The sequence below is a fragment of the Mesitornis unicolor genome, unplaced genomic scaffold (assembly GCF_000695765.1).
Source record: "Mesitornis unicolor isolate BGI_N332 unplaced genomic scaffold, ASM69576v1 scaffold21386, whole genome shotgun sequence".
Taxonomy (NCBI): Eukaryota; Metazoa; Chordata; class Aves; order Mesitornithiformes; family Mesitornithidae; genus Mesitornis; species Mesitornis unicolor.
The window spans coordinates 56,104-69,062 of NW_010192029.1; the positions used below are offsets into that span (position 1 = coordinate 56,104).

The following is a 12,959-nucleotide window of genomic DNA, read 5'->3' on the forward strand; positions in this document are numbered from 1 at the left end:
CACTCTCTTTTCTTATTAGCCTCAGACAGGAATGTTTATTGGTTTATCACTAGGTTGAAGACTTAGAGCTGGGAACAGCTACTATTGTCTCTTGAGATGCTGCCTTCAGATGTGTGGGATTCTGTCACCTTTACATGGAAATGTAAGTATGATACTTACATTCCCTGTGAGGAAATTGGTTAGTGTATTACAAAGAACAGAAGAGTCAAAGAGAGAGCAAGCAACAAAAGCAAATGTATATGACTGCAGCACTTTGTGGCTTTTGCAGTGGAAACAATACCACACAGCAGCTGCAAAGAAACATCCATTGTCACGCCTGTGCTCCGTCCTCTGCTCTGCTGTGAATCTGAAGATGGAGAAGTCTGGCAATGCTGTGGGCTAAGCAGAGGCCAAGCATCCTTTGCCATGGGCTGACAGGCCTAACTGAAGACAACTCCAGCACTGCTGTAATGGGAGACATCTTTTCTGTCAGTGCCCTGGTTTTCTAGCTGGCTTGTGTTCAGCCCAGCAGTGATACTTCCTGTGTAATGAGTAGGAGTGAGGATGTCTGTGGCGAGCAGAGGAGCATGGGGGCACGGTTATCCACAGGCCTGGCAGGCCTTGCCTCATCCTGCCCAGCACAACCTGGGACAGCGTTTGAGCTGTGGCAGCACATGGCTGCGAGCAATAGCCCTCGCCATGCCTGTCCCACTACTTGGTTGGTGAGGGGGCTCCTCTGCCAGTGCTCCCTGCTGTCACTGTTTTCATGACATGCACCTGACACCACGTTGCTGAAGGTACATGCCTAGAGCTCCTCCATGGCAGTAGCCCAAAGTTGCTATGCTTTCCAGAGGTACCCATTTGCCCTCAGACACCCTCTTCTTAATGCCTTCTCTTGTGGGGGTAACAGAGATGTTAGCGCAGCAGTAGTTCTCTCCCAGTAACATCTAGAAAATCCCTTCCTTCTTTTAAAATAGGGATCGAAGCCCAGTCAGGACTGCAGCATGGCATTATCTTGCCTTTCAAGAGAGGGAAGGTAAAGTTGCAAGGATATTGTCATTTCCCTGCTTCTCATCTCATGGGAAGGCTGAGGTTGAAGACCCAGGGTGCTTTCTTCTTGTCCAGCTGGGTCTGATGGTGCAGGAGGTTTCCGATGCTGGTTAGAAAAGGGGCTGTTTGGTGGGTTGGACCATGCACACACCAGGATCTCATGGCAAATCCTTGCTGCAGATGGGTGGTGTGCCCCTTTGCTGGCTTGGCTGTGCTTTTGTTACACAAAATCTCTTAGTAAGTTGATTTTGTGCACACGGACCCAAGTGCTCAGAAATACCTAGGCCTGATGTCACTTCTGTGATGCACAGTGTTCAGGAGACTTCAGCTATTGAGCCGTCACTGCCTCTTCTGAGTACCTCTTCATTGTTCACAGCAAACTCATTTTTGAACAGAAGTTTTATGTTCTTCAGGAGTAGTTTCTTGCTCCTGTTTACTTGTTTCTCTAACAGTAAAAACGATGTCATGTTTGATGTGCTATAACTGGTCTGTTGGAGCATAGGGGCTTCCAGTTTGAGTCATTTCAGCTGTGATTTTACAAGAGTGCAAGCATCTGGGTGTGACAAATTGATTACGTGGAAGTAGTGGCCTTCATTATGAATACAGAGTGTCCTTTTAAGCCTTGTTCTGCTGCTGTGGAGCTTTCTCGCTCTTCTCTCTCTCCTTCATGCGCAATTTTCCATTTGTATTTCGTTTGTACCAATCCCCATTTCTGTATTCAGCAAGCAGGATGTACCGAGCAGGCTGTGTGTGTGCGCAGAGGATGGTCCCTACCCCAGTGCATTAGCAAACTAAGCATGCTGACAAACAAAGTGCAGGGGTACACTGGAAGCAGGTGGTGGCTTTGAGGGATGTTGCCTTGAGGAAGAAGTGTGACAAGGTTGGGCAGAGAGTGGGCAGTGGTTTCAGCATGCTTCCCTCTGCTCTGCTTTATGGACCCAGTGGGGGAAAAAAAGGCAGGAAAGATTGGGGTTGCTGTCTTTGCCCAAAGCCCTGTAGGTGCTTGAGCTGGAAGCAGATGTGTCCAAGTGTGCAGACCTTGCATGTTCCTGCCAGCGTGGCCAGCAAGAGAGGTCCCCACAGCCCCCCAGGGCCAGCGCTGCCAGCACAGGCTGCTTGGCTGGGGAAATGCCTGGGCACATCAGCCCCTGCCCTCCGCTTGTTTTTCTCCACAGATGACAGAGGTTAGGCACAGAAATGGTTTGCTGCTGTTGCTTCCTCTCTCCTTTTGCATGTGCCTCCCTTGTGCGTTCTTTGTAAGGAAACAATAACAAAAATGAGGAAGAAAAGCTATGTTTTCCTGCGATGCGCAGAGACAGCAATACTGTGATCTTAGTGCATTTTACCTCAGGTAACTTTTTATCTTTTAGTGCCGAAAGAGATTTTTTTTTTACCGGTGTTAGTACCAGTTAAAAGACAATGAAGCTGGAGAAGGAAAGGAGTCTTACAAGACCTTCCCATAACTTAAAGAAAGAAGAACGACATGAATGAATGAGAAAGATTCTCTAATATTGTACATCTCCTGTGCCACAGCTTTTCTTCTGTCTTCCTTTTTTGTCTCCATCTGTGATAAAAAGCAGGAAGACTGCAGTGGTAGCTGTAGCAGAGGGATTGTGCTGGGGATGATGCATTTCAAAATCCTGGCCACCCCATCTGTTTCATATTGGAATCGGGAATAAGGGGGTTTTATTAGCTTCTCATGCATTTTTGGACTTAATTTTCATGCCTCCTCCCAGCTTCTTTCCTCACCATCTTCCCCACACCAACCAGCTTCAGGGCTGGTTTCGGGCTAGACCACAGCCACGTTTTCATCCCCTTTCAAGCTCATCCCTCTTTTGCATCTTGCTCAAATATCTGGCCATGCCTGCAGGACACATTCACATGGCACAGGCCAGCCCCTCATAGATCAAACATTGATGCAAAGCTGATCCTGATGGTTTCCAAGAGAATTGTGTCTCCTTTCTACACATTGTCCAACAGCCATTGGTTACCTGCTCCCTGCTGGGGGTCTTGGGCTTTCTCTCCCCTCGCTGTTGCTGAGGCTATGGGCGAGCAGAAGGATTCCCATCAACCCCCTCACCTCAAAAACCACATTGATCCCACTAGGATGGTGGCATGTGGATGCTGGAATTGAACTCTTCAGGTGAACACTGAAGAGGATGAGGGTCCCAGCTGGCCCTCTAGCTGGGTAGACCAACCTCAAGGAGAAGGAGCATTCCTGGGTTTTAGTGTGCCTTCTCCTTGTCACTGCTAATTGTGCCCATCCTGATAGACCACCTTCCCCCCCCTGTCGAGAGGTATTTATTGCCTGTGTTTTTTTGTGCCTGTGCTAGAAACGAGAAGTGCTAGGGTGAGAGCTGGAGGAGGGGAGGAGGGCACAAGGGCTGTACCGACACGTCCCACAGCCACTTGCTCACAGCACAAAATCCTTTCACCTGCCAGCAGCTATCATTAGACAAGGCAACACTGGATTTTTTGACTCTGAAAATGAATTTTAGGAGGATTTTCCTAGTCAAGTGCTTGCTGCTTTTATTTCCCAGTGTAAAATGTGAGTTCTTCTTACCTTTTTTTGCTTTTTTTCAGGCTAGCGTTAAAATTGCATTTTAAACCATTTACAAGTTGGTGGGATGTTACTGATAGGAAACTATCCCTTTCCCAGTTAATGAAGACCTTTGGATTAGTGCTGTTATTATTTGATTTAATTTTCAGCTGGGGGAGGGCAGAATCTGAGTTTCCTATTCCAGTTATAATAATAAGCTGTAAACAGATTTGGGGTTAAGTTAATAAGCCTTAATTTGACACATGTATAATGAGAAATGTCAGCATTCGGTTTGCTTTCTGCCCTTGAGGTAGCTTGTACTACATTAGAGATCTAGTTCATGGTGCATTATCACATGTAATTTCCTTTTCTTATCAGAGATGACCAAATCTTTTGAAAGTGCAAATTATATTCTTCCATAAATATTAACTGAAAAAGTTTTATATCTGAGTCTTCAGTGGAGCTGAAGAAGTCTAGGATGTGAAAACAGCAAGCAAATACATACATATTTTATATTTTGTGTATTATTGCTCTCATTATTTTAAAAATATTAACCTAGAAACTTAATTAAGGTGTTAACTCATAGATTAGAGAAGGTTATAAGAGATGGAGACAATACAGTCATCCATTTTTTTCAGTTCATTCCACTATAGATTGTATGTATGGCTGTTTAATGCTTTTCTTTTCCTCCAGGAAAAAATTAATAGACAAATAACGGTCTTGTGGGGGTTTTTATGGTACATGACATATAAAACATCTTCCCCAGCAGAAATGAAGATCATTCCCTTGAATGGAAAACTTGTGTCAAAGACTTCCTTACTTCTATTATAGGTTTTCCTTTTAACTCTTTTGTGTGACTGCATGTGAGCTCTATGCTGCCAGATCAGATCTTTCTGTGCCTTGGAGTTCATTTCAGTTGGTGTTTACAGAAATGTTATTTCATTAGCTAAACAGATTTTTAGCATCATTTGTGTGGATTACTCAGCTCTCCATTAGCAAGACTATGGAGAGCAGATAAACATTCAGAGATGTGTCTAGGTGTTCTGTCCATAGAGATGCCATTGAATTAACCCTGAAAACTTAGACTTATTCTTCCAGAGAGAAAAAACAAATGATGGTATCTATTATGCAGAGACATCCTTTTACTACTCTAAATACCTGTGCATACCTGAGCAGAAAAAAGTATCAGAATTCAAATATTTGGGTATAATCTGTAGTATCATCTATGTAGAGGATAGATGCTTCCAAGACTGTTTGATTCAGTCACAGATTTCATTAGATTCATCAAATACCTTGAAAGAAATGCAATAGAGAAATAACAGCCTCTCCTTAGACTGGGGGTGAATTGCCACAAGCACTTCAGTATTGATTTTCTTGTTGCAAGGGCACACTATTTTAATTCTTTGATTGTCTCTAATATCGTTAGTTTCATGAAATAGCAACTGGATTTCAGTGTCCCCTCTGTGATATAGTTTATCATTGTCCTAGATACCAAGAAGGGAGGACTGTAACAAAAATATGCATAAACATAGTCTTTCTCTTTGTGGGGTAAATGCGCTTAAAATACATAAAATTAGAGCAGAATCAGCTCTATCTGGTGATGTGAAAAGAAATCCCCTTCTGCCGATTGGCTTCATCCTGTAAATTGAAGAGGAATGAACATAAGAAAATGAGGTATGAAACAGGCTGTGTCTCTGAGTGCACATTCAGTTATCAGTGAGCTGATCCCACCTGACACTTGTGAGCACTTTTCTACCTCCTTGTGCCAATTTTCCACCTGCCACTTAAGTTATAAGTGGAGTGGAGACAGCACCTTACTGGAAGTGACCTCCCGACAAACGTCGTGCTCAGAAGCCCCTGTTCACCAGAGGTGGGCATTGCAAAGGCTGCTGAAGAGTCCATCATCTCCACAGGCAGTAACATGATTGAGGTTTAGCAGCCCTGGCTTTCCTGAATATCACCTTCAGCAGCCACACGCTAACTGCTGCACAGTCTCGGTAGCACCTTTGGGAAGCACCTACTCTTACCTGTCCTGGACAGGGAACCTGTCATCAAAGGAGACCTGCAAAGAGAAAATAATTTTTTTGGCCTTTGCTTATCTCTTGATGTCTCCAGTGCCTGATCAGTTCACAGGATGTGGTTAGCTGTTTGTTTCTCCCCACTTTACTTGCCTCACCGTGATCCTGTGCTTGAAAAATCAAGTGGATATATTCCAGTGGGGCAAGTGCCCAGGATGGGTGAGGAGGGGGCACTGCAAGCTGGTAGCTGGGTCTGTCTCCAGTTCAGGGCCTTACCTTCAATCACTGCTTGACATGGGCCACCATTGTTATTATTATTGCCATCACTGGTACTGCTGAACTGATCCTACCATCCAGGGCCACTACTAGTTTGTGTTCTTGCCATCTGCAGTGATGGGTGCTCTGAGTGCCAGCCCATGCTATGTTACAAAACACACCAAAGCAACCTTTTATTTGGAAGAGTGAAGTTCACAGGCAACCATGAATCTTGGCATCCAAAATCCTTCCAAAAAAGTCAGCCAGAGCATAAAGAGAGCTTTTGAAAGCCAGACTCTCAGCTTCCTCACTTGTCATAATTAAACTGGGGACTGACATCTAATGGATGATCAAGGGGTGCTTTGGAGCAAGGAAAGAAAACAGCATCAGAGAGGCTTAGGCAACTCTGAGAGGGCAGCAAGTGACAACCTTTTGGGTCACCATTGTGGCTGCTGGAGGCATGCTGATGGGCTGGTTGTGCTTCCCTCCACAGGCTCTGACAGCAAATGGATTTACATGGCCGTGAATGAGTCGGCTCTTCTCAGCATCACTGCTGCTGGGAGCATCTATGATGCAACGTGGCTGAGAAACAGAACAAGGCTGCTTCAGATAAAAGATAGGAAAGTTAAGTACTACGTGAACAAGGACCAGTGCCGGTGTAAGATACTCCTGAATGGGACTCTGCAAATAGAAAGGCTGGTGAAAGAAGACAGTGGACAGTACACGGTGATTGTTTATCAGCAGGATGGAAAATTGATGACAGAAGCAGATACAATGTTGATCGTTCAGGGTGAGTTTTTGCTCTTCTCATACCATTCCCAGCATAGCTGAATAAGTCCTGGTATTCCTGCTCTCTCCTACAGCCTTTCCTACTCACTGTCCCCCTTTCTGTTTTGGGGGGACTTCTGTGAGATGTACCTCTGTCCTCCTGCCACTGACAGCAGTGTGTTGCTCTTTTCTCTTTCTTCTACTCATGCCCTCTGTTCCCCTGCTTCTTTCTGCTCCCCCCGCCTTTGTCAGTCCAGGTTTCTGTGTGTGCCCTGCTTCCAGAAACCTCTCAAGGTGGCACAGCCACCTGCGTGAGGCACGCCTGTGGCTGAGGCACTGTGTACTTCTGGCACCTCTGGTGTTATTTTATGGGCACTGAGTTACAACTTTTGGTCTCTAGCTACTGCTTCAGCAAGGTGAGCACCTTGTGTTGCATCTGCCATCCGCCTGAGGAGAGCTCAGGACCCCAGGTGGCACTTAGTGCCTGTATTTAGGCAATGCGGTCCCACTCCATTTTTGCTCTAACATAAAAAATAGCCAGCAGTCATCTCCCCTGAGATACACCAGAACAGGAGCTGAATTTTCAGGGAAAGAAGACTCTTGCACCCTATCCTTGCATAGCATAGCACAACAAACACGAAGATTGTGCTGTTCAAAGCACACTTAAGCACATGCCTGGGGATTTCAGCTGGGGGATTCAAAGCATGAAGGCAGCCTCCATTCCTGTGCTCTGTCTTGTTCTGAGAGATGGGAGTGGTAGCAACCCAAAGCTTTTTGGATGAGTAGGGAAGATGGAGATAGCTATCTGCTCCTTCGCAGCTGCTGTCACCTCTCTAGACCTCTAAGTTGTAGGGCAGCATGTTTGGTTTTTTCCCCCAGCAAGAGGATGATTTTTCTCTGTCCTTCTTCAGCCAGCACGCACAGCTCTGACAGCCTCCTGAGTCTGTGAGGACCAGCTGGCACTACAGGAATGCTGCCTTGATGAGACAGCAATGAAAGCTGGAATGACTTTAGCAGGGTTTCTGTGCAGTGGGAAGGCCCCATGGCTGACAGACTGCTGAGCAGTGAGGGTGTCTCAGTACTTTGGGAATTATTGCTGCAAACTGTCTACAGATTCAGGAAGTCATCAGGGCCTGACGCTACTTACTCATGCTTTAAGCCACTGAGCTGTCATTGGGGCATCTTGGGTTCAATTTCAGGTTAAAGTTGCAACTTAGCTATGTGCTGTGCCATTTCATCCACTGTGCAGCAGAGAGGTTGCCTTACTCTGATAGCGGTTTTGGAAGTAAAGTCCTTAAGTAACTGTTGAGTGCTGGAGTCATTTGTCACCCAGTTTATACTTTGTTACTAGGGTTGGACAAACAGTTGTTAAAAAAAAGAAAAAGTTTAGATTATATCATCACACAACTCCATCACCAGGACCCTGGCTCTAGTGTTTCACACTGGGGTGCTTGCCTGAATGATAGGTTACAGCATGCAGAAGAGGAAAGGGTGGCTGCTGATGTCACGGCGTGAACCTAGACTGCATTTGCTACAAGCAACCCTTACTGGCTGTAAAATTTATGCTCTCTATAACTTACACTGCCCAAAGATAGAAGTGGCCTTGGCATGTTTTTGTTTGCCTGGTTTAAAAGGTAGAAATTATTTTCTTTTCCATCTGATGTGCCTGCCACTTGCCCCAAGTTGAGGAAAGCCCTGTAAGCTTTTCTGACTCTTTCAGTGCCACCAGTAATAAAGACTCTGGAACCTAAATGTAGCTAGCTGTTTGATAGCTACAAAGAACATAGAAAGACACAGAAATCAGTTCTCTCTGTCATAATCTCATTGAGATCTAAGAGGTGTCTCTTTTGCATTTTCTGTTCTGTTTGGATGGGTTTTCATGCTGTGGCTGTCATGCTAGCTGAGTACCTTTGGTAGTACATAAAGCATCGTCAGTAGCTGTTTGCCCTGTCTTGAAGGAAAGCTCTCCTGATGGGCACAGGCAGATCAGAGCTGACTTCATTTGCACCAAAACACTGGGGCTGAAGTTGGAGGAGGCTGTGGCTCCGAGTCTCTCCCATTTGCTGCCTCCCCCAAGAACACAACTTCCTCCCCTCGCCTGCCTGGCTGGCTGAGAGCCAGGCTCAGCTTGAAAGTAGTCCAGCCATGTTGGTGCAGCCCTGCTTTGCTAGTCCAAATATGTAGGCTAATATACCGCAATGCAGGTTGCCCAGGGAAGTTGTGGATGCCCCCTCCCTGGAAGTGTTCAAGGCCAGGTTGGACAGAGCTTTGAGCAACCTGGTCTGGTGGGAGGTGTCCCTGCCCATGGCAGGGGGGTTGGACTGGATGATCTTTAAGGTCCCTTCCAACCCAAACCATTCTATGATTCTCTTTATTATTGCCATGTTACTTCTGTAGCAGTGTTCTAATCTGCTCTTCATTCTTCTCTGGTCACATTAGCTGGTGTTATTCCCTTACTCCTTATTGGAGTCTAATTGTCTCTTCTGCTTAATAATGGGGGTTTTTCAAAAGAAGAAACCATCTCAGACATGCTTGTCCCTTCTCTTCTTTTTCAGAGCCTGTCCCTCAGCCAATCCTCAGTGCTGAATGCCTGAATAAAACTCTGTCTGTCAAGTGTGAATTGAAACAGAAGGCTAAAAATGAAACATTTCTAATGGAACTAACTCAAGATAAAAGCAAAAAAATCCAAAAGAATGCGTCAAGGTTGGAATTGCACACACGGTATTCTGGGACATTCACATGTGTTGTTAAGAACCAAGTCAGCAAAAAAATGGCTGAAAAAGTAATTAAGTGCTCAGGTAAAAAAATCTATTTTTGCGAAAATATGTTAAGGCGAACTCACAAAGCCTGATGCAGTGGCACATATCTGTAGGACTGGTCCAAGTGCCAGAGGCACTGACGGTTCCTGGTACCCTGTATTGTGAGCCTAATGCTGTCGCAGTTCCTGGGAGCTGATGCTGCAAGTTGTGTTTTCTGCTTGGCATTCTCTAGCCTTGTCACGTCTCCCCCTTCCCACCCTGCTGTTGCCTGCCCCACTGCTACCTTTATGGCCTCCCTGCTCTGATAGCCAAGCTGAGGGCAGTGGGATGTGAGGTGGGCCACACTCTTCCTCTTCTCCTGGTGCCAATGGTGTTTTACCCCATGCTCAGTGAGGCTTGGAGGTTGCTGGAAGAGGATGAGAGGCTTTTCTGGAGTCCAGAGACTTGTGGGTGGCAGGGAGGCCCCTGAGGCACACTGCAATGCTGCTTCTACTGGAGGTCAAGCCTTCTAGAGGAAACTGCAGCCTACCAGCACGATCAGGCTGGCTGAGGCGTGAACGAATGAGAGAGAGATTCTTGCTCATCCTGTCATTTTTTCTGTCCCCTCCATCACTGCTGACTTTTCTTCCAAAAGTTGCCAGACGTATCCTGACAGACTCAAGTGGTATCAACCACCACTAGTGGTAGACCAATGAAGTAAAGGAGAAAGCAGGGAGAAGGGCCTGAAAACGTTTTAATTGCACCCAGCAGTCTGCAAAAGGGAGAAAGTGCTTTCCCCCTATTTTTTTTCTCCTTTATTCCTTTAAAACTAATGATGCTTCCCAAAGGGTGACTTCGGTCAACCAGTCCAAAGACAAAAAGTTGACTTAAGTGAGATAGTATAAAACCATCCAGGCTACCACTACATAAATTAACAGCTTGTTTTTGGAAAATATGCCTTGGGATCTTCTTCTATGTATATGAAGCCATGGCACAGTTTTCAGGGGATTTGCTCTTGATTTTACATCCTCATGGTGGTGAAATCAGTTGCATGTTATTTTTCTCCTCTCCACTGTCATACCTATGAAGGTGGTGGTTGCTCACTACCTGTGGATATGGATGGGTGCTCTCACAAGGAGAGTCTCCAGCTTGGCCTAGAAATCAGGAGGGAGGTCATGGAAAACTTAGCTGAGCTTTGGGGTTGCATATCTCAGATGAGCATGCCTCAAATGTACCATGGGTTTTCTTATTCACTTGAAGCGTCATCTTTCTAAACCACAGAAGCAGCAAAATAACAGAAGGAATTGCATTTTAAATGGGCAGAGTCACGCTGAAAATTATTAGATAGGCAAAAGAAATCATTGCTTCCCCTGTAAAAGTTTTGAAAATTAAAGCAAAACCAAGGACAGATCATACTGGTATGGCACTGGCTGTGGCGTTCAGTTCAAAGTTCAGATTTCCAGTGCAGTATTGGGGAAAAGTCCTTGAATTTGCTGTGCTTGGGTTCATCCCACTTAACTGTGAGTAAAAAGCACTCTCTTGCTCTAGATTCCTACTAGAGGTAGTGGAGAGTGGGGGGCTCATGGGAGCTGTCTCAGTATTTCCAATTTCCAGCTATTTCTGCCATAGCGAATTTAGGGAAAGTCCAAGTCCAAAGGCCAGCCCACAATGTGAAAAGGGAGTGAGCAAGCCTTAAGATGTAGAGGCCTTACTGTAGCGATCCAAGGTCTGCTGAGGCTGACTGAAGGGCAAATAGCTGAGGGACAGAGTGGCCTCTGCTCTCCTGTACAGCCCTTGCCTCCTGAAGGATCCCCTTGATGTCTAAAAGAGTCAAAAATAAGGTTGTTTTCTGCTGCATGAGCCGCCTGACCTGATGGGCTGCACAGTCCCGTTGGTGCCAGCATTGGGAAGGGGCTGGGGTGCAGGGGAATGGGATGTGGCATGGGCTTTGAAGCCAGGTGTGGAAACAGGCTGCTGAATTAGGTCCGTTTAAGGGACCGTAGTCTTAAATGTTGGAGGAAATGCTGGCTGAACCTGGCCATCCCAATGCTGCCTGCATTGTTGGTGTAGGCAGGCATTAGCCATCAGCTAGATATTTCCATTTCACTTCTTCTCACCCTTGAGAACTGTTGTTCTTTCACAGGCTGAGCTGGGTGAGAGAGTTTGTTTTTCCTCAAATCTTTGTTAAAGAAATGAAAGGTTTGCCACACTGATCTTTAAGGTACAAATATAGCATTTCTCAGACACCAAAAAACCACTAAAACCATGTAGCACTACCCTTCCTATGCAAACTAAACTCCTTCAAACCTTCCTGTGTGGTGTCAGGACTCTGTCAGCTCCATAGTAGATTAAAAAAACCCAGATTGCAGTCAAACCCCCTTCCAACCCTGCTGCCCTCCATGAACATCTGGTGCTGCATTGGAGGCCTATCACCTTGAATTTTAACCTTTAGCAGACAAGGCATGCTTCAGATGGGCTTCAGCTCAGCTAACTTTTCACATAGTTGTAACCATGCGTGAATCTGCCTGGGCTCACCCTGTAGTTAGGTGGGAGAAACAGGCACGGAAAGGGCAAAATGCACCTTGATGTATCACTGACAGCTAAAACAGGTAAGAAGAACACATCACTGAGGGTATTCATCTTCTTTTCCACTGGGGCAGCCTAGGCTGGTGGTGGCCTTTATACTGTAGACATCTTGACTTTGGTGTCATCACTCTTTGCCCTCTGTGTGTACGCCCAGCTTTGTCCCCCAAGGAGCTGAGGAAGGTGCCCTTCTGCTGGTTTTGGCTCCATGGCACCTGTGCTGGAGCACGAGCACCAAATGCCAGGACAGCCCAAGCAGGAGGTGGCGAAGGAAGGCTAGTGTCCAGCAAACCTTATCTGGCCAAAATAAGGAACACTCATATGAATTTTTGCTCACTGGGCAAACCGAACACTCATTATGAGGCTGTGGAATATTTGGTTATGTTTTTTTCCTTTTCACAGTTCTTTTCCTTTAATTTGCATATAGCCAAAAACTGAAGAGGAAGTACCAAAATACTATGAAGCAAACTAGTCACAGTGTTTCCAGCTTAGTAGGAAATGCTTAAAAATTTTATTTTTATTAGATGCTGAGCACTGCCTGGATGCTTGTTGTTGTTAAAAGGGCCCATTGCTAGCAGGAACAGGGCATTTGTGGTAATTTAAATAAGATGAGCTGGCACACATGAATGCTCTGGTTTCCATTTTCTGAAGAACTTGAATCCGTCAGGGAACAATCAAAATTCTCCACAATGAGGACCAGCAACTTTCTGCTGTGTACAGAGAAAAGGTAAAGGGTGGGTTCTCACTGGGGCTGCCTTTATAGCCAATGGAAGAAAATACAGAAATCTAGGTAGACATTGTGAAAGTTATTTCATTCTCTCTAATATCTTCTTTCATTCCCTTAAGTAGGCCAGCTGGACCTTTATCTCATCTCAGGCATAGCAGGAGGTGCAATCTTCCTAGTCATCTTCGCGATTTTGCTTATTTATTGTATCAGGAAGAAGAAAGCAGAAAGGCTTGAAGGTGATGGTAAGTGTTTAAGAGCTTTATGTTGCTATCCAGCTACCTAAAATTTCAGAGCTTCCTGCT

The 12,959-nt window shown here is 45.5% G+C and overlaps 1 protein-coding gene across 1 annotated transcript in view; it reads left to right on the forward strand.

The window, feature by feature from the left end:
* The first annotated feature begins 3,516 nt into the window (after nucleotides 1-3,516).
* The window catches only part of CD2 (CD2 molecule), an 11,637-nt gene continuing 2,194 nt past the window's right edge, over nucleotides 3,517-12,959 (forward strand). Inside the window, exons 1-4 of the mRNA XM_010186947.1 lie at nucleotides 3,517-3,577; nucleotides 6,335-6,631; nucleotides 9,165-9,407; nucleotides 12,780-12,899. Of these exons, the coding sequence (XP_010185249.1) occupies nucleotides 3,517-3,577; nucleotides 6,335-6,631; nucleotides 9,165-9,407; nucleotides 12,780-12,899 (721 nt within the window). The remainder of the gene's footprint in view (nucleotides 3,578-6,334; nucleotides 6,632-9,164; nucleotides 9,408-12,779; nucleotides 12,900-12,959) is intronic.